Source organism: Laccaria bicolor, genomic scaffold, assembly GCF_000143565.1.
Source record: "Laccaria bicolor S238N-H82 LACBIscaffold_19 genomic scaffold, whole genome shotgun sequence".
NCBI lineage: Eukaryota > Fungi > Basidiomycota > Agaricomycetes > Agaricales > Hydnangiaceae > Laccaria > Laccaria bicolor.
Window position 1 is genome coordinate 112,170 of NW_001889890.1, and position 20,806 is coordinate 132,975.

Consider the following 20,806-nt stretch of genomic DNA (forward strand, 5'->3'; position numbering starts at 1 on the left):
GATGTAGAGGTACTGGAATTTGAGGATCTGAAAGGCCACTTATGGGAATTGTCAGAAAGGTTGATGAGTAGATGGTTGCTTGTGAGGTGAGTGGAGATTGATCATCAAAGTTGATGAGTAAATGACACTTTGATGATCATTTGGGGTGTGTGTGTGGGTTTTTGTGGGTATGGGTACAGGTAATGCTATGCAAGGAAACATGCAAGGAAGGGAATGAAGTGGGCGTGGGTCCAAGGTCTACCCATGATGAATATGCATATTCTTGATGAATACATGTATACATGACATGGATATGTGTATACATCACATATATGTGGATACATGAATATATGAATACAAGAATATGTGGATACATGAATACATGAATACAAGAATACACATATATGTGGATACATGGATACATGAATACATGAATACAAGAATACACATATATGTGGATACATGAATACACATGTATACAGGGATTCCACATATATGATAATGAGCTCAAGTGGAGAATCCTGAATTTAAACAAGATCTGCTTCCACAAAAAAAATTGATTATGCTTGTGTAGATTTGTACTGTTTAGAAAGCTGGCTGAATATATTTTCAAACCCTGTCCATCAAACATCTAGAGGATAATCTAGGTTTCTAAACTCTATGGGAGTACTTTAGCTGCCTATCACACTCTTTGTACATGACTTACATGAATTAATATGGATGTAGAGTTATGAGATGTCATTCAAGGTATATTGAGAATAATATTTCAACTTTGAATTGGACAGGGGAGTGGTTATTTTGTGAGGCAGGTAGCCTCGTTTACTTGATGATGCAGCATCTCTGTTCAGCTTCATGACTGGAGCTGGCAGTTATTGTGGAGCCAGTGGTAATTGCAGCTTCACAAGTGCTGTCAAGAGCCTCCACAACCAGACTTGTCAATTTTGTGAGTCACAAGACCTGAGCTGAGACTGATGTGGGGGAGAGTTGCCGAGCACTTATACATGCTTAGCTCAACCTGTTACCACAGAATAGGTGGCACATGACCTGAGGCCTGAGGGGAGTGCTTTCTTTCTTTGGCTTTTACTCCAAATGTTTAACCATAGCCAAGCCCCTTCACCCATTTAAGGTTTTAACGACATCGTTGATTGTCAATTTACTCATTCCATTTTATTCCAGGTTTCTCTTCCTATATGCATACATCAAATTACTGATATATTGAACTTCTTTGATCCCATACAACATATGCTTCCCAGCTTGGCTCACGACTCTGCTCACACACACCTAGCTGAACTGACACAACAACCATGTGGCACAGAACCATGACATACACTATGGATACATGAATACAAGAATACATGAATACATGAATACAAGAATATGTGTATATGTGGATACCTGAATACAAGGATACAAGAATATATATATACATGGATACATGAATACAAGGATACAAGAATATATGTATACATGGATACATGAATACAAGGATACATGTATATGTGGATACCTAAATACAAGGATACACATATGTGGCACAGAACCATGACATACACTATGGATACATGAATTCAAGGATACATGAATGCATGAATACATGAATACAAGAATACTTGTCTACATGGATACAAGGATACAAGAATATGTGTATACATTGATACATAAATACAAGAATATGTGTATATGTGGATACCTGAATACAAGGATACAAGAATATATGTATACGTGGATACATATGTAGATACCTAAATACAAGGATACACATATATGTGAATACCTGAATACAAGGATACAAGAATATGTGTATACATAGATACAAGAATACAAGAATACAAGAATATGTGTATATGTGAATACATGAATAGTATATATGGATACGTATACATGAATACAATTATACAATTTATACTCAATACTCTGTCTAGTATGATGATATCTTCTATCATAAAAAACATTTCGATACTCTCTCATTGTTCAAACAAGCAAGGTATTATTATCATACTTCAATCATACTATTCTATTACTCTCATACCAATCTCTATATCCACACTATACTATCATATAAGTACAATTCTTCTTATCATTGGAGTTAGTATACCCATTTTATACCATTCTCATATTATATTATATACTATCATGATATACTTCCAATACTCCTCTTCTAGTATTTAACTAGTATTTAATCCTCACATTAAAACTATTCATTTTGTATTACTATACCTATCTGATACCATTCTCATATTATATTGTGTAGTATTATGATATGCTTTCAATACTCCTCTTCAAGTATTCAACTAGTATTTAATCCCCACCTCAAAATTACCAAATTGAAATTTGTATACCCTTCTGATACTGACATGATATTGTATTGTATAATATTATGATATATCTTCATTACTTCTCATCTAGTATTGAATCCTCACATTAAAATTGTTGATTTTAAAATTCTGTTCAATGTCATACCCTTCACATACTTTTTGAATTTCCATACACCAGTATTATGCTGTTATTATAAAAGTATGAAATGTAGCTTTCAAACAGTATGATAAAATATCGTAGCATACTATTTGGATACTCTGCCTGCAATATTTAAAGAGTATATAGATATTTCACTCTCATACTTTTTCCATACCAACAAAATACCTGTCAGGCAGTATTGTTTGTTTGTTCTTGATACTAACACAATACTGGCATCTCAGTATGTTGGTCATCTTTAATGAATATCTGCTTAATATTGTGTTAGTATCCAATATGAAAATGCGATATATTTTCATACTTTCAAGATATTCCCTTTATATCTACTCTCTAGTATCATATAAGTATCTTTTGAATATTATATATAATATTTTTAAAGTATCTTATCCTGAAGAATCATACTCTTAAAATATTGGCCGATCAGTATGTTGAAGATATTTTGTTCAAAGTTAAGATACTGTGATAGAAGTATTATTCTAGTATGTGACCCAGTATTGAGGAAAAACATTTGAATACAATCAAAATACTAATCAGATACTTCAGCATGGATAATAAAATATATATCTTCATACCAATCACATACCTGGTGGATGGTATTTTGGGAAAATTTTATGTACCATCAAAATACTCTCAAAATATTCTCACGTCAGTATGTTGGAATGTTTGCAGTGTTAGTGGGGTAAGGTAACTAATACTTGTGCCCCTCGACCTCCAGTTTCTCATCCAGGGCTTCCTTGACCCCAGCGACATTGTTTCGCTGAGAATGGTGAAATCGCTCCCTCTGTATATCAAATCACTGACCTCTGATCTCGAAATAGACTTGCAATTTGTTCTATCTAGCCTCTCAACAGCGCACCGTGTGGCTTTCTGCCCTGCAGCGCGTTTGTATCGACCACCGGGCATTTATGCCTAGCTTCCCTTTTGAAAATATGTCTGTCAAAGAGCTAGAGCACGCGGCTTTGTCTCCTTCTCAGCTTGTAGATCGTTTAAAAAATGGCTCATCCAACAAAGCACTGGAGCCCCAGAGGATACTTCCTTTTGAGCCGTTGGATTCTGAAGCACAGCCCTATAGCTTCAGCTGGCTTTATCTCATTCCGGGCGGTCGCTTTCTGTTTACCGAGTCAGCCAGGAAGGATCACATCGCTTTGTGGGACCTTGGAAACGTTGGAACCAGAGAGGAGATGACTTGGCTGCCTGTCGCCGTGATTGATGATGGTCGGCTTGTTTTAATGGACGCCTGCCCGACTGCTGATGAGACTGGGCTTTTATTATCCACATACTATGTTCTCCATCCGTGAGCGCTAATTTCACCTCTGCGTAGCTTGATCCTCAATCACTTCACAAGTTCCTCCTTTGACCCCTGGCAGTGCCAAGTGGTGATATATGAGATCTACCCCTCAACGCCGGATCCAGAGTTTACACCCAAAGGAGAGTTAAATGTAAATGCATTGATTGACATAAGCTCCAACGCTGGTGGCTGTTTCGTATTCTTAACTGAGATGGACGAGATTGTCCTTTGGAATCTGGCTACTAACGACTCCATCACTTGGGAACCTCCAATCATCGTGACAATACATAAAGTGCATTCAATTCCGCTTATAGCCAACTCATTAAATCAACCAGCCATTTCATCCTTTTAGCTATTTCTGATGGATCATTACTTGATTATTCTGAGCTCCGTCGACATCACGATGTGGGAGATACCAATTTTTTGGAAAGAAAGGTGTGACGGTGACCTCAGAAGCAGCTCCGCCGCGGACGCCTTTGGTCCCTTGCAGCCCAAACTGAAGCACTCCCTGAAATACCCCATATTTTCTGAACCTGCCATTTTCTCGTTACCCTCATCGTGGTGGCCATCCTCCAGCGATGCAGAAATTGGCGTCAGTCCAGAAGGAAACACGTCGGGAGACAAAATGGCCTTTTACATACTTGATTCAGGCCCGATCCCCAGCTGGGATAGGCCAAGGGTACGAATTGTGTCCTTTGTCGGGCTAACCATCCTAAGTGGCAGACCCCATTATTTGCGTTTATGCAACAATAACATCTGCCAACGATGGCACTCCGACGGGGATGATATTGTAATCGGTCTGATGGCCACTCCAACTCAGACAAATGGATTTGGAAGCGAATGTATGGCTATAACCAGGTCAATTTTTTGTGGTCCGACACAAGATTCCGACTTCTGCCCAATATCTGGTCGACTTGTAATAATAACAAAGGATAGTAGATTGTGTGTCATGGACTTTGTCGCTCCACCAACTTGACCACTGCGTACGTTTTCCATAAAGGTTCTATCAATGACTTACTCAGATCCAATTGCCCCAGGTAAACTGGCTGTCGGTGGTAACTGGAATTTAACCTGACGACTTACTTACGAGGTAAACAGATCCTCACTCTCATAAACTTTTAAAGTCCTGATTGTAATGGCCAGTAACAATGATTCGACCAAATCTTATGACCCTTCGGACTCGGAGTCGGCTCAAGTGAAAGCGCAAAGAAAACCACCGTGACGCCGCCTCTCCTCCTCTATGGGAAGCTCGAGCATTTGAACCTCCAATTTAATCGACCGAAAGATTTGCTGAGCATTACACTTCTGCTTTTATTCGTGATTATTGAATGCCAAATTGCCTCAAATTGCTTGACTCCACGGTGGATCTACTTCTTCCCGATCTCCAATTTCATCAGGATTTCCTCATCCCCAAGAGTGCTGGTAAATCGAACTCTCTTTACTAGCTTGACTCGGACGATAACTAGTCGCTTAGTAAATATTTTGCAATTGGTTTTTCTTCTTTACATATACCCGCCTGGTTAGTACGTAGATACTTTCTTCCGACGACCAGTCCGATGTCGAAGACACGTGCCTACACTGCAATATAGGCGCTGGCGAGACTTGTACTTCTACTTGCCTCCACGATGTCGTTGCCTCTTCCCCCAGAACTAATCCGCGAAATCATCTATTTCCTGATCTTGTCCGCCCCTCCGCGCTCCTCTACCCCAGAAGACCCCGGCTGTTCAACGAAACCCAGTTGGCACGCACTCAATGCGTTCAGTCTCACCTCAAGAACGTACCGTGCCCTCATCCTTGAAGCTTGGTTCTGCACCCTCTATATTGAGTCACCTGAGGACTTGGAACATGTAAGGTGCTGTTGGCCCGAGGTGGGAGCAAAATGGACTAGGCACCTACACTGCGTCCAACCTCGGAACAGCAGCTCCCTCTCCCTTTGGGACCTCTCCTCTCTTCTGCACCTCTCCTCCATCCGGGTGGATTGGCTTTCACCCATCCTCATGCGATCTATCTATCCCCGCCTCAGTCCGACGTCATCAGGCATGCCTTTCTTCAACTTCTCCTCCTCGGTCGAACACCTTGACCTGCGCGGATTGGTGTGGCCTACTCCTCAGGTGCTCCAGAATATCCCTCGCACCCTGGGCCTTGAGCATCTGAAGACTTTAAAAATGAAGCATCACACGTCATGGTGTGGGCTCTGCGGTATGTCCTATAAGCTCCGATTCAAGGACAGGCCGACCATCATATATGAGGGGGGTTATGGGTTGCCTGTGAGCTCTAGTTTGCTTGATTTCCGAGCATTTTGTGATAACGACATTCTTAGATCGACTATGCGCGCGTTCTGACCCCGCTTGAATACCTCGAACAAGTCGTGATCACTGTACCCAATAGCGGCCTTGGGTCGACCACACTTGGTCACACCCCAACAACCCCAGATCCAGACCCAGAAACAAATTCGAATCCAAATCTATGGGCGGGGGAATGCGACACTTGCATAAAAAGCAAGTATGAGGATGACGCCTTCCGCCAAAAGTGGGTGGATAGGAAGAGGGGTGTCGGTGTGTGCTGCGATGATGATGGCAAGAAGGATACGAGGCCACCCAAGTTGAGGAGAGTGGAATGGCGGTTTAGTGGCGGTCCTTGAAGACACCCGATACCAGTGATTTATAGGCTGTACGTCTTTCGAATCAAACGAGGCAGCAACAACACTCACCTAACAGCAGGTACAAAAATGAACTGAACTTTGCTGGTATCATATACATTCACGATATATCATCAACATGTATTTTTTGAAACAAGGCTGGATAGCCTGAACTTTTTGTTGAAACTACAGTTGAATCCGCGGAATGTTGGTTCTATGCACGACAAAGTGGTCAGTCCCCTACAACTCAGCCTAGGCCGAAGAGCATCGGACCGAGCAGCTTTGGAGCAGCTTGACGACGACTATTGGAAGAAGCGATCGAGAGGGGATTGACTGTCCACAAATTCGAGAACTCCCATGAATTTTCCTGAAAGGCGGTCAACTTGATCATCCAGGCAAACGGAGAGAGGCACTCGGGAGTCGGAACAGTGATTTGGAAGCTTCGGGGCTCAACTTGATTGTCTTTGGATGTCAGGAGACTTCAAGTGGGTTAGTCTCCTCCCCAGAAATCGCTGCCGCTCAGTCGGGCATAATTACTGAAATCAGGAGTGGTCATGCCAGTACCTACGCCCAGTGCGTACCTAATCGCAGTCTGAATACTTCAGTTTGAAGGATTTTGAACTTGTCAATCTTTATTTGGCGACTGGTTGACCCGTCTCTTTCGTGTTGGAAGACAGCACTCAAATGCAATCGGATCCGATGGAGGTCCGCAGAGTCCACCGCAAAGCTCGTGGGATGTTTCTTGAACCTCAAAACGCTGATGTGTATTCTCAGCTATTCTCAGGCTAGTCGTCTCTGCCGGTCAATAGCAAGTTTCCTCTACATAGCACCCTAATCTACATTCGCTTCATCGTCATCTCCTTCGGTTATATTTGTTTTACTTAGTTCCCAGATATTTCGGGTTTTGCACTTTCTTTGGGTATGGAGATTTTGCCGGATCAGCGTCGTACTACCTAGACGTATCTAAAAGGTTCCCCACACCCCAGACTCATTTTACAAACTAAAACTACCTTCACGATGTTTGCTTTCCCCATTCTCGTTTCTTGTGCCCTCTCAAATTTCCGATGCTAATATCAACGTCTTCTGCCATGCCGTGCGAAGCCCATCACCACACACCATCATCTAGTTCACTTCAATTTCCGCCTCGTGAGCTAATCCGCCTCCCACTGCATCACCCGCAACGCTGAGCGTAATCTGACAAACGTACCACGCTCCCGAGTTGCTGGAGGCTGAAAACGAGAATTTGAACGAGACCGTACCATCGACGACTCGGAGGTTCACAATGTCTCTACCCCTAGAACTCGTCCGAATAATCATCGACCTCCTGCTCTTCTCCGCCCCACCACGCTCCTTGACTCCAGAAAAGCCTGGCTGTTCAACTAAACCCAGATGGAGCACGATCAATGCGCTCAGCCTCACCTCACAAAGCTACCGCGCCCTAGTGCTCGAAGCGTGGTTTCAGAGTCTCTACATCGATTTTCCAGGGGATCTAAACTTTCTACGAGACAGGTTTCCTGAGCTTGGGAGTAAATGGACCAAACACCTCCACTGCATCCAATCATACCACAGTGACAACCTTTATGTCTGGAATCTCTCTTCCTTCCTCCGCGTTTCCTCCATTAGACTGGACTGGCTCTCGCCGGCTTTCTCCTTCCCAGTTGACTGGAACACGCTACCCTTTTCACACCTCTCCCCCACGTTTGAACACTTTGACTTGCGCGGAAGGACGTTGCCTGATCCTGGGGCGATTGTCGGTATTGCCAATACCCCAGGCTTTGCGCATTTGAAGACGTTGAAGATGGTGCAAAGCGTGATGTGGTGTGGGCTCTGCCGTTCCTGTTGCAAGGTTCAGTTTAAAGACAGGCCGACGGGGGTGGTGTATGAAGGGGGGTCGGGGTTGCCTGTGAGTTCTGTTCTGCCTGGCGTTGAGAGAAAATTTGATGACGACGTACGTAGTTCCTCTACGCGCGTGTTCTGGCACCCCTTGAATACCTTGAAGAAGTTGTGATTGTCACACCCAACTATGGCTTTGGGCAGACTACATTGGGTTTAAATGCAGACTCAGACTCAAACGCGGACACGAATCCAGAAACGACCCCCACCTCCAAGACAAATGTAAACCCAAACTTATGGTCGGGTGAATGCGATTCCTGTATGGTGATGATGCAGATGGACGTGAATGATGCCTTCCGCGAGAAGTGGGTGGCCAGGAAGAGACGCGTCGGTCTGGCGTGCGGTGATGGCGATAACACTGATGGCTGGAAAGATGTGAGGCCACCGAAGTTGAGGAGGGTGGAGTACCAGTTCTCTGCAGCGGATGACGAGGAGGAGGAGATATTTGAGGATTACGAGGAAATGTTTGAGATTCGCGAGGACATGGGTACGAGTGATAGTGATCTGGATAATAATGGTTTGTAATGGGATTGAGTGGAGGGTTTGGTTTTTGGTGGGCGTCTCTGACTTCTGTTGATGGAGAGCATTCTGTTGACGCTTTGAGAAACAGGATTGGCAAGGCAATGGGAAGGGGATGCTGCTTCTCTCTGGACTTTCGACATCAGCTGCTGAGCCAGAATATCGCAGTGCCATAACCAGCTGTCTATGTTGTAAGCGGTCACTCGCGAATACATCCTTCGAAACGCACAAGAGCGGAGCGTGGAATGCATGCGCCTTATCAGACCGATTCGTCGTTGCCTCTCCTAACAGGACCTCCGGGGTGTTGTCTGTTGATTGATCCCCGAGTGGCGAGTGGGCAGTTGAAGTCGTCTCTGGATGACATCAGCCCAATTGCTTGACACATCGATAGATGTTACTTGTCTCTGGGTTGAGGATCACATGAACACCTATTCCTCCTCCAAACGGCACAAGGACGTGGAATGTATTCGGCTGATACTCCGAATCTCTTTAAGATCCTCCCGGTTGTTATCTTGGACTCCTTCCTGAGCGCATGAAGGCGGTGGTTGTGGAACAGATGTATTTCTCATTGTTCTTTGTCTATGCATCGTATCTTACCATGATCCTCATTAGGGCTCCCTTGGAAATGTACCATTGGATGAAGTGAACTATACCCGCTTTTGATGGCTGGTTAGTATGGAGATAGTCTGGGCGGTTTCTTTCCTACTTCTTCTGACTATACTCAGGCTTATCGCTCATCATGGACTGATCAAGCGCAGCAGAGGCGATGCAGTTATGGACGCCCATACCCACCTTTACTGCAATAGGCGCTGGCAAGACTTGTACCTCTACTTGTCTCCACGATGTCGTTGCCTCTTCCCCCAGAACTAATCAGCGAAATCATCTATTTCCTGATCTTCTCTGCCCCTCCGCGCTCCACTGCCCCAGAAAATCTTGGCTGTTCAACTAAACCCAGTTGGCTCACACTCAACGCGCTCAGCCTTACCTCAAGAACGTACCGTGCCCTCGCCCTTGAGGCTTGGTTCCACACTCTCTGCATCGAGTCGCCTGAGGATTTGGAATTTGTACGGTGTTGTTGGCCTGAGGTGGGAGCTAGATGGACGAAACACCTACACTGCATCCAAACCTACAGCAGCTACCTCTCCATTTGGGACCTCTCCGGTTTTCTGCACCTCTCCTCCATCCGGCTGGATTTTTCACCCATCATCACGCCGTCTTTCTATTCCCGCCTCGGCACGTCGTTCATCCTGCCGTTCTTCAACTTCTCCTCTTCGGTCGAACACCTTGACCTGCACGGATTGTCGTGGCCCTCTCCTGGGGTGCTCCAGAATATCCCTCGCACCCCGGGCCTTGAGCATCTGAAGACTCTGAAAATGAAGCAAGACACGGTGTGGTGTGGACTCTGCGGTGGGTCCTGTAGGGTCCGATTCAATGACAGGCCGACCGGGTTGGTATATGAGGGTGGTTATGGGTTGCCTGTGAGCTCCAATTTGCTTGATTTCTGAGTATTTGTGACGATGACATACTTAGATTGACTATGCGCGCGCTCTGGCCCCACTTGAATACCTCGAAGAAGTCGTGATCATTGTACCCAATCGCGGCTTTGGGTCAACCACACTTGGTCACGCCCCAACAACCCCAGATCCAGGTCCAAAAAGAAATTCGAATCCAAATCTATGGGCGGGAGAATGCGACAAGTGCATGAAGACCAAGTACGAGAATGACGCCTTCCGCCGGAAGTGGTTGGATAGGAAGAGAGGTGTCGGTGTGTGCCGCGATGCTGATGGCAAGATGAATACGAGGCCACCCAAGTTGAGGAGGGTGGAGTGGCGGTTTTGTGACGGATTTTGAAGACACCTTTACTGGTGATAGGCTGTACGTTTTTCGAATGAAACGAGGCGCAACAACACTCACGTAACAGCAGGTCCAAAAACGAGCTGAACGCCGCTGTTATTATCTACGTTCATCAACACGCATCTTTGGAGTAATCAGCACTTCGTGGTTGAAACTGCAGTCGAGTCCCGGAATGTGGCTCTATGCATGGCAACGTGGCCTGACAACTAAGAGGCCGAAGAGCATAGGACCAAGCAGCCTGAGAACGATCTCTTCTTCAAGTGGAGGAGCTGGCGGCTCGGGGGTTTGACTTGATTGTCTTTGGATGTCGAAAGACTCATGCGTGGACGCCAAGAGGGTGAGGGTTAGCGCCCCTCCTTAAAGTCGTGCGTAACTGAGATCAGGAGCAGTCATGGTACCTACGCCTGCGTATCTTACCGCAGTCTGAATACAACTTTGAACGAACTTGTCAATCTTTATTTGGCGACTGTCAGGCACAGCCAAGTATGCACAGCACGGAACATATACGACTGGACGTCACTAGACGCCCGCCTGGTTGACCTCTCTCTTTCGTGTCTCAACAAGTTGGAAGACAGCACCTCAGATGGTCTCAAATACGATTGAGTCCGACGGACGTCGCCAGAGTCCACCGCAAAGCTCGTCGGATGGTCGAGGAGGGGAACTTGTACGTTTAGCTCAAACTCTCTTCCACTCCGCAAACCAATGATTTCGAATGTGTCCAGGCTGAAACCCTTGACACAAGTGGTCCTCGTTACAGTTGCGTTCGTCGTTTATGGAGATTGCGCACAGTCTTACACAAGGATTGCACTGGTTTGATCAGTATATTACCGCTTATACACAACAGAAGGTCCAATCAGGTCCAAAAACCCGATCTACGCGAACAACCCATTCATCAGCCGGGCTCTGCCAAAGCTCATTACACCTCCGCGCACAGCCTCGTCCGTGAAAAAGCACATCTGCAAGATCGAGGGCTTGTCAGGAGCTGAAAGTTCTAGCTTATTCGAGTCGCTTTCTAGCCGAAGTGCTACCGCTGAATCTTCTAAATTGGTTCTCAAAGAGGATTCCGGGCTCGGATTGTCCAAGGATGACCCGATAGTCCTCGTGGTTGGGGTGGAAGATGTTAAAAACCGACAAGTGATCGCAACACAGCTGGTGGGTTTGCCTAAGGCTCTACCATTTGAGCCCCATTATGGTAACTTTCAACGCACTATCATTGACTTAGTGTTGCTCATCGCTATCCAGTCCATTACCGCCTCTACGACGGCGAAGAAGGTGCAACGACTTCCAAAACGGCGTTTGACATGGACGACTCTTCTTTGGGTCGCATCGACACGCTCGAGTCTCCATCGTCCCACCTCGAACACTCGCTTCATTGAGGTCTCAGGTCATGAAAGCCGAGGGACTCGTCAACCAAAATATTCAACTGTTTGAAGACATGGATAGAGAAGTCCCAATGAATGATAATGACGCTCACATATCTTTCCAAACACACGTGTATCCAGGGCATGACGGAGACCATCCCATAACGGTCGTTTGTGGCCAGCAGATTCGAGGAGAGGTTAAGGAAGTCCGGAATACGAACCAAATGGACCCAAGCTTCTCGAAGCAAATCAGAGGGGGCACGCTTTGGAGTAAGTAAAAGTGATATATCCGTATGATACATGGTTCTAAAGTTCCTTTTAGATCCAGATAAAAAAATTCAGGCGGACTGGCTGCCATTCCAGCGTCGCGAGATCATGTATACAGACGGCGTCAAAACGATGGGTTACATCTCTGGGCGCACGGGTAATATTTTTTTCCACAACACGAGAATCACACTCATATGTCCTTCGTAGCTCCCTATAGCGGATACATTGCGATAAACTCTGCTGGGCGAAAGGGCTGTGAGTTAATTGCTAGGCTTCTTGAATACCCAGAACGCTGATGATCGCTCTGCCAGTTGTCTCTGAGGGTGAGTAGCGAGTTTCCTTTAGCACTGCCTGCTTCCTGATGTACATTCGCTTCATCATCTATTTAGGTCACATCCGTTTTACTTAGTTATTAGAATTTTAGAAATTTCGGGTTTTTCAAATCAACTTACTTTGGGTATGGGGACTTTGCCGGATCAGCATTATACCTAGACGTATCCAACGTCCCTTTCCTTTGAATTGAGGTATGTGCAAATGGATTTGTTGTCGATCATCCTATCACTCTTGTGTGGCAGCAATACCGACAATGCATCTTGACATAATACATGATAGACATGAAATTGCGAGCCAGAGCCCAAGTCCTCGACATCTTCATAAGCTTCATATTGGGCGGATGCCAAGAACGTTACGGCCATTTGGCAAATTGTGAGCCGACCAGTCGACTTCGATTCGAGAGATGCTGTGAGGCGGAAACAGACAAGAGCATCCACGTTGGGATCATTGGTGTCTCTGGCACGACTTCATCGTAATTCTGATCTGTTACAGGTGAATTACGTTGGTAAGACTATAGCTTTCCAGCCATCGAACATCTGGACATCTTTTCCGTTCGTAACCTCGCCGCCAGATTGTTACTGTTCGATAGAGAAGGCGGTAGGCTTAGTCGCTAGTAGCAATCCGTACTTCAGTTCTCTGCTTTCAATTCTACGCGAAAATTGAAAAACGTACCCAGCTGACTCGGTCATTGCGCCACCAAGGAAGCTTCAAGTCTGGGGATGAGTTGGCAATTCTAAAACAAAAGGAATGTTAATTTTGAAAATCAACGTGATGTAGAACGACTTCACCGGTGACCGAATGCTTGTGCCCTTTTAGGATCAGCTTGCGCACCTCAACCCCTCCCCGGACACGTCACGTGACATTATCAAATCTTATATTCCAAGATCAACGTTCGACTTCGCACATTTTCTACGTTTCTTTACATATTTGATATATATATTGAGGGGAGAAAATAAACAGAACACAGCCTATTTATTGGACATATGAAAAAAATGGCTTCACGGTTATCCTGATTTGGCTCAAACTTTCATAAATAATGGCAGCAAACTTACCAGAAACTAACCCACTTGGCATTGAAAAAATGACTGTCGGAACTCACCATAATCCAGGTTACGGACTTTTTGAGCCATAAAACCAAATGCAAAAAATAATCTTACTACGGGAGTCGAACCTCACACCTTGAGCAATTGCAGTTCCCACGATACAGAGCTCAACCACCTAGGCCATAACAACATGCATACATATTTGAGCTGGTAGCAATATAATGCCTAAGATCGTGAATGTAACTGTAGTATATTCTCTCTCTAGATGACTATGTGTACATACACAAAAAGAAAATCTGCCTAAATTACATTTTTATTTATTGGAATACCGTAATATTATGCCAACCATGATCATATCGCGGTCTGAGCGAGATGGAGTACTAAAAAGATGGCGTTCAAGGTTCGAAGTGGTAAGTCACGTGACATGTCCGGGGAGGGGTTGAGGTGCGCAAGCTTTTAGGATCAGCTGCTCGTCCGGCTTTCGCTGTCCAATCTCCATTTCGAGTTGTTCCGGATCTTCGTCTCAGCCTTTCTCTTCTTCCCGGTCGAGGTGTTGATACAAGGATCGTTCTCAATGTGAATCTTGAGTAAACTGCAGAGTCTTGGGATAAATTCCGAAGCATAAAGTATCATGAGGCAGCAGCTCACTCAGCTATCAAGGCCGCTTAGTAGGTAGCTCCACGACATGTGCTAAGCCTGTAAAGCGACTGGGCGGGGGCGTAGCTTAGATGACAGAAAGTTAGCGGGGTTGCATGCACGCATACTTGTCCAAAGCTTACCATTCCATTCAACGAGCCTAAGACCCACGCCTACGGCACGGCGCTCGCTGGCGCTCGGCCGTTCCTTCACCGCAGGTCACGGCTCGCCGGGGGCATGCCCCCCGGACCCCCCGGTACACATCTTCAATCCCAGTTCCAGTACACATGTTTCATCCCAATCCCCATGTACATTTTTTATTCTAATCTTTATATGTTGGTGTAAATTACTGGTACATCTACATATATGATAAATTTTGCATCACAGTGGCAATTTTTCTGATATCTGTATGTGCCAAGTCCACAGTGCAGTGTGTTGGGCCCCAAACCCTGCTTCCACATAGCCAATAACTTGGCTGCTCCTACAACATGGGTCATAGCATGCTGGGGGCAGGCACTCTAACTCCAGTTTTTTGACATACCATCTTGCAAATTCAAATTGGTTCTGACTACCCATTAAACAGAGTGTTGAATATTTATTACATATCTTTATAAATGGTACTACTTCCGATTTAACATCTCTTACTGCTCTACCATGCCCCAATGTTTCTCATATTTTTGTACTGCGAAACCTCTCTTGTCATGCTATAAGACACCAACACATACAATAAATATATTTCTAACATGACCTTCCCTTACCTCCTCAGCTTTCCCAAAATCCTATTGGGCCAGAAACTATAGACTTCTAGTAGTTTTGAGAAATTAGATTATTTCTTCCTGGGTTTCTCGTCTCCATGGAATAAAATGACTAAATCTTTACTTATATTTGTGGAACTTCCTATGTCCTCTCCCAAATCAGCTCCCTAAGTCCCCATTTTATCTGGAAGATTTTTAACTCTCTTTTTTATACATTGTATTAAATCTATATACCTCCAGGCCTGTTGAGAATCTTCAATAATAAAACTATGAGCAACTTACTGAGTTACAAAAATACTAATCTTTGAATTTCCAATCACATATTGAATTAGATAGAATACTTCAATATATAGCTTTGAGAGGTGCACATATCCACATTGGCATTACACTTCCCCAATGAAGAGCTGGGGTGAAGGGATAAAATTCTGACATAAAACAACAAACCCATCCAACATACTCTCAGATGTGATAATAAGCCTCCAAAGATTATAGGCAGGGATGTTTAGAGTAACATTCCCAATCTCTCCCTGGAGTGAATTGAAATTAAATATTGCACATGCAAGAGGGGAAGAAAACAGAAACCCAAACATGATGATGGATAGATTACAGAACTAAGTGATTAGATCAACCAACTATAAAATTGTGATAGGTGACCCACCCAATGATAAATATTTTCTGACTGTAGAGCAGAGCTGATAGATTCAACCACAAAGAGCAGGCAATGTAAGAAAGTTTGTACAGAAATAGAATTTACACCTCTATGTATGTGCCTACAAACTGGCCTCTCAAGCAAGAGAGCATTTTAAAATATGTATAAAATACAGAGAAATATTTACCCAGAGTTGAGGAGGGTAGATGAGGTCAAGCTCAATATAAAGATGTGAGGTTCAGAGTGATTATATAAGATTTGTCATTGCTGACTCAGCTGAGTCAGCCTTACTCAGCCATCAAAAGGCTAAAAACATTGTGCCATTCTATATAGACAAGCTTTAGACCCGCACCTACGGCGCGGCACTCGCTAACGCTCAGCCGTGCCTCTGGTGCTGGTCACAGCTTGCCGGGGGCAAGCCCCCTGGACCCCCTGGTACACATGTTTAATCCCAGTTTTGGTACATATTTTTTATCCCAGTTCATGTTTAATCCCACTTTCAGTACACATAGTTAGACTTAAACCTAGACTTATACTACAGTACTCACTTCACTCAGTCATGCCTTGCCAGAGGCAAGTTGTCCCCCCAGCATACATGTCTGTTTCCAGTTAGTGATGTGCCAGGCCTTCTTGGGCCATTGTCAAGGCCCAGCAAAGCCCAAAGCAAGGTTGTACCTCACTTTGGAGAGGTACAGTAACCTTGCATGCTCATAATTGTTGCCAGCACCATCCTGGCTGAAGTTTTCTCTGCCATGGCTTCAGGAGAATATGCTGGAACTAAAGTAGGGACTGTCATGGATCGGCAATAACCGGGTATCATCCGTGGCCGTTGATACCCGGGTATTGCTAGATCCGATCTGTGGATATATATATATATCTGCAGATATCCGTAGATCCGTAGGCTATATTAGGTAGTTTAAAACTCCGACATCAGTTGGCACCTTTCCGTGGCTTATCATGTCAGATAAGCAGAGGAACTGCCATTTTCCTTCCCCATCCTGCCGCCATGCCTCCCAGAGGATCAAGAGGTGGTCGTGGACGTTCTCGTGGGGTTGCTGAGCCCCCCAAAACACCTCCACGTCCAATTGTATTCCAAATTGCTACACAAGAGGACTTTTCTAGGGAACTGGCTGCTATTCCACCTGACTCTGACGACGACAACACCATTGACCATCACAATAGTGCACCTATCATCGTTTCTCCTATCAAAAAACGTCATAAAGCAGTTTCTATTAATCAACAGTCTGATCTTGCGGTTTGGGCATTAGAAGATCAAGAGATCATTGGTAAGCATGCAAATATTATTCAAGTGTTTGAATATTTAGCTCATGCATTGACAAGATGCTGCTGTGGCTACTTGGCAGTCCAATGTCTACAGTCACTATGATGTCTCCTTGGTACGATGCTTGGATGAAGATACACAGACTCCACTTTCGATGTCCTTCAAGTTCACATGCAAGACCCATCCTCAGCACCATGTTGGTCCTCAGTTTCGCCAACGTACCAGAACAGGACAAGGAACCTCAAACTTGCAGAAGGATGTTGATCAGTGCTTGAAAAAGCAAGGTCTTGATCCACGTCCAAAATCTGAGTCTGCTATTCCATATTCTGAGGCTAACCATCATGCGCTTATTGCTCTTCGCTGTGCTAAAAGCGCTCGTCCTATCAATATGGTCATGGATGAGGATTATCTGGCTGAGGTTGAGATGCTCCGCCCAGGAACTGTTGTCCCTAGTCCAAATACCATTCAACGGGATCTTATGCATATCTATACTATGGCTTCAGTGTTTGTCGCGAATTATTTCATGGTGCCTTTCTACATTATATTTTGGTTCTATACAGCTAACCAAAATATTAGGCCTTAAATAGTGCCATTCATGTTGTTCTTGATGGGTGGACTGCCCCATTAGTTTCCTCATATCTGGGAATTGTCGTTGTTTGGTACAGTGAGGGTGTTATCCATCATGCAATACTTGAATTTATTCGGTAAGCAATCATCTCTTTAAGTCTAGCCAACTATGTTAAATACCAGTATATTAGATTGACTAAGAAACATACTGGACAGTATCTGGCTGAGTGTTTAGCCAGCTGCTTAAAGCGATTTGGCCTGGACAAAAAGGTAATTTCCCTCTCAAAATCAAAAAATCTATTGAAACTATCAATAGCTACTTGCACTCTGCATGGATAATGTACTTGCACTCTGCATGGATAATGCTTCAAACTGCACCAAGCTTGCAGAACTGCTGCCAAATTACCTTCCTGATTTTTGGGGTATGGATGCACATTTGCGCTGCCTGGCTCATATTGTCAATCTCATTGCCAAGGTAAAGACATCAATATATCAGAGAATTCCATCTTTGAAAACTTCTGTATAGATTTTCATCTCCTTCTTTTTCAAAAGGCCAAAAGTCAGGAAATCAGTTGTCATTCCATCTCAGAATGACGATGATGGTGAGGTTTCTGAGGAAGAGCATATCATAGATGCTGGTGACACCTCTGAGGATGATGAGAGTCCAGCTGTTGAGGAGGCTGTTATAGATGCTGAAGAGAATGTAGAGGATGATGGCCAGGTTGCTCATGATGATGCAGTTGTGCGCTCTGTTCATGATCATGCTATTCAGAAAATGGCTTCAACGGGAGTTACAATGACAGCTGAAGAAGAAAGGGAAGCATTGAAGCTTTTTCCTGCGGTATGTTTGCAACTTAATTCCAACTGCAGTTACCTCATCAATGTCATATAAGGTCTCGGGTCTTGCATGACGAATTCATGATAACTCAACTCTTGGCCAGAAGTTTCAGGAACTCATTGCAAATGATACTGAGTTGAAGTCTAACAAACAGGCTCTTGACTGTCGTGTAACAACACGCTGGAATTCTGACTTTGACTGTCTGGCTGCTCATCTGCATTTTAAAAACATCATACAGTCTCTCACTGGGGTGTCTGAGAACAAGCTAAAGGCATATTGTCTTTCTGATGAGCTATGGGATCTTGCAGAGGATGTTCAAGAGGCATTATTGGTATGATTAATTCTTCATATACAGTTTTGAATTTATCTCATGGAATTACAGCTCTTCAAAGACATCACTCTTCTTTTTTCTCAAGCAGAGGTACCACTCATTGTTGATGCATTGCCTATGCTCTACAATCTGCAAGAGAGCCTGCTTGCTGTTGTGGATGACACACCGCAGTTGTTGATGATAATGACGAAGGTGATGACTCGGATGATGATTTCTCAGCAAGACCAACTCCAGCTGTTATCCGAATTGCTGCATATGCAAGTGTTCAGCTGATTGACAGATATCTGGATCATCTGTGGGACTGTGAAATTTATGTTATTGCAATCAGTAAGCTTGAATCTTTTTTTAAACTCTTATCCACTTACTTGAAACAATTTAGTCCTGTGCCCAGATCGCAAAATGGCATGGTTCAAGGACCAAAAGCAATCTGCACAAAGGATACGCCAGATTAAGAAAATAGTTGTTGATCGTTGGAATGCATCATATGCACCAAATGAAGATGTAGTTCCAGAGAGGACTGAGGATAAAAAGGTATGTTATTTTTTTTATTGATATCAGTAGTTGAAACTTAACCGTTGATTATGAAAACAGATCTGGTCCAAGTGGGATTGATCACAATCATCTTCTGGAACATCCAAGTACCCTCTGGATCATATTCAAACATATCTGAAGGATGATACAGTCTCGACAACAGCAATTCGTGAAGTAGGGGGTTATATGAAATATTGGTTCCAAGCAAGAGACAACCAACCTATTCTCTCGAGAATGGGGCAGGATTTTTGTTCAGCACCAGGTGTGTTCTTTTTACATCCCACATGTAAATGTCTAGCTCATTTGTTTCAACAGCAACATCTGTTGATGCAGAGTGTGCATTTTCAACAGGGCGACGACAAGTATCTTTCATGCAACATAACATGAATTCACAGACCTTCAAAGCACGAATGGCAGTAGGGTCATGGGCCAAAACACCCATATTTCCAGCATTTTCTGTTATCAGTGACATGGTCAAAGATTCTATGAGAAGTGATTGAATTGGTGATTTTATTTTCAAAGAAAATGTATTTGTACTCAATCCAGATGATATGTGAATGGCTTTAGTTTGAATCTGAATTGTTCTGAATTTTCCCCTTGTAACACAATTTCTTTTGTAGAGAATGGACAAGAAATGAATGAGATATGTGCATTTGTCTAAGTTGAAACTACACCCCCAGCAGCTCAGGCCGTTTTACCCACGGATATACCCAGATTGTGCCTTATCTGATCCGTGGGTGGGAAAATCCGTGGATCAGGTACGGATAATACGCGGGTGTATCCATGACAGTCCCTAAACTAAAGTGACTTTGATACTGAACTTCACAGCAGCCTCGAGATGGTGTAAGTACTGGTTAAGACTGATAAATATTGGAATAGAAGAGAAATATTCAACCTCTTCTCTGAAAGTCTGCAAAAGTAGTGAGGTCAGCAATGAGTCCAAGCAAGTGTGAGATGCTTAGATACCTCATATGATGTTTCCAGATGGCATGCCTGAACCTTGATGTCCTAATTGTCCCAATGTGATGAGCAGCAGAGATAGGGGGTGCAGTGTTTGACATGGAGGTGCACTTGTAGAAATTTTGTTGTGGGTCCAAGACTAATTGATTGATTGTATGTGTTTTTTTGACTTTCACCCATAAGCCAGCCTTGAGCCTTGCAAAAAGCTCAGGCTTGAGTATGGTCAAGCCTGAGCCACCCAAAGTCGGGCCATAGCCATGGCTTTCAGGCCAAGCCAGGCCTGCACATCACTATAAATTCCAGTTCTGGTACACATCTCTAATCCCTATTTTGATACTTACACTTATTTCACTTCATTTGAATTTTCAAAGATACACTTTACAGACAGTGCTTTCAGAGTAGGATGGAAAAGTGTGATTTTTTGTAAGCATGTGTGACATATGTAGTTTCCCTTTGAGGAATTGTCTGCCTCACACTGCCTATGCATCTTATCACCCTTCTGCTCAATCCCTCATCCCCTAATGCTATGGGGTTTCAAAATATAAGCTCTGATATATATTATTGTTATGAAGGAGTGGGCTTGGCTGGGCTAAGGTGGTTGCCCCTATTA

General features: G+C 44.1%; 6 protein-coding genes across 6 annotated transcripts; 4 read left to right on the plus strand and 2 right to left on the minus strand.

Moving 5' to 3' along the window:
- Positions 1–2,995: 2,995 nt before the first annotated feature.
- Positions 2,996–4,065, plus strand: LACBIDRAFT_328910 (uncharacterized protein; the record flags this gene model as incomplete). Its single annotated transcript, XM_001882960.1, has 4 exons — positions 2,996–3,100; positions 3,270–3,745; positions 3,773–4,031; positions 4,054–4,065. 4 exons carry the CDS (start codon positions 2,996–2,998, stop codon positions 4,063–4,065), a joined length of 852 nt encoding a protein of 283 aa, XP_001882995.1.
- A 1,299-nt stretch (positions 4,066–5,364) lies between these two features.
- Positions 5,365–6,994, plus strand: LACBIDRAFT_294674 (uncharacterized protein; the record flags this gene model as incomplete). Its single annotated transcript, XM_001882961.1, has 4 exons — positions 5,365–6,006; positions 6,060–6,409; positions 6,460–6,608; positions 6,669–6,994. 2 exons carry the CDS (start codon positions 5,365–5,367, stop codon positions 6,378–6,380), a joined length of 963 nt encoding a protein of 320 aa, XP_001882996.1. The 3' UTR covers positions 6,381–6,409; positions 6,460–6,608; positions 6,669–6,994.
- A 665-nt stretch (positions 6,995–7,659) lies between these two features.
- LACBIDRAFT_328912 (uncharacterized protein) lies at positions 7,660–8,942 on the plus strand (the record flags this gene model as incomplete). Its single annotated transcript, XM_001882962.1, has 4 exons — positions 7,660–8,280; positions 8,334–8,492; positions 8,547–8,787; positions 8,881–8,942. 4 exons carry the CDS (start codon positions 7,660–7,662, stop codon positions 8,940–8,942), a joined length of 1,083 nt encoding a protein of 360 aa, XP_001882997.1.
- Positions 8,943–9,631: 689 nt separating this feature from the next.
- On the plus strand, positions 9,632–13,327 carry LACBIDRAFT_328913 (uncharacterized protein; the record flags this gene model as incomplete). Its single annotated transcript, XM_001882963.1, has 15 exons — positions 9,632–10,267; positions 10,320–10,554; positions 10,643–10,664; positions 10,782–10,926; positions 11,167–11,307; positions 11,401–11,462; positions 11,501–11,915; positions 12,028–12,274; positions 12,327–12,428; positions 12,479–12,526; positions 12,583–12,594; positions 12,884–12,976; positions 13,028–13,076; positions 13,122–13,201; positions 13,281–13,327. The coding sequence occupies 15 exons, from the start codon at positions 9,632–9,634 to the stop codon at positions 13,325–13,327; spliced, it is 2,334 nt and encodes a 777-aa protein (XP_001882998.1).
- A 1,337-nt stretch (positions 13,328–14,664) lies between these two features.
- Positions 14,665–15,628, minus strand: LACBIDRAFT_328914 (uncharacterized protein; the record flags this gene model as incomplete). Its single annotated transcript, XM_001883082.1, has 7 exons — positions 14,665–14,764; positions 14,825–14,851; positions 14,929–14,987; positions 15,042–15,062; positions 15,273–15,291; positions 15,321–15,335; positions 15,483–15,628. 7 exons carry the CDS (start codon positions 15,626–15,628, stop codon positions 14,665–14,667), a joined length of 387 nt encoding a protein of 128 aa, XP_001883117.1.
- A 4,430-nt stretch (positions 15,629–20,058) lies between these two features.
- LACBIDRAFT_300289 (uncharacterized protein) lies at positions 20,059–20,297 on the minus strand (the record flags this gene model as incomplete). Its single annotated transcript, XM_001883083.1, has 2 exons — positions 20,059–20,146; positions 20,203–20,297. The coding sequence occupies 2 exons, from the start codon at positions 20,295–20,297 to the stop codon at positions 20,059–20,061; spliced, it is 183 nt and encodes a 60-aa protein (XP_001883118.1).
- Between the last annotated feature and the right edge of the window lie 509 nt (positions 20,298–20,806).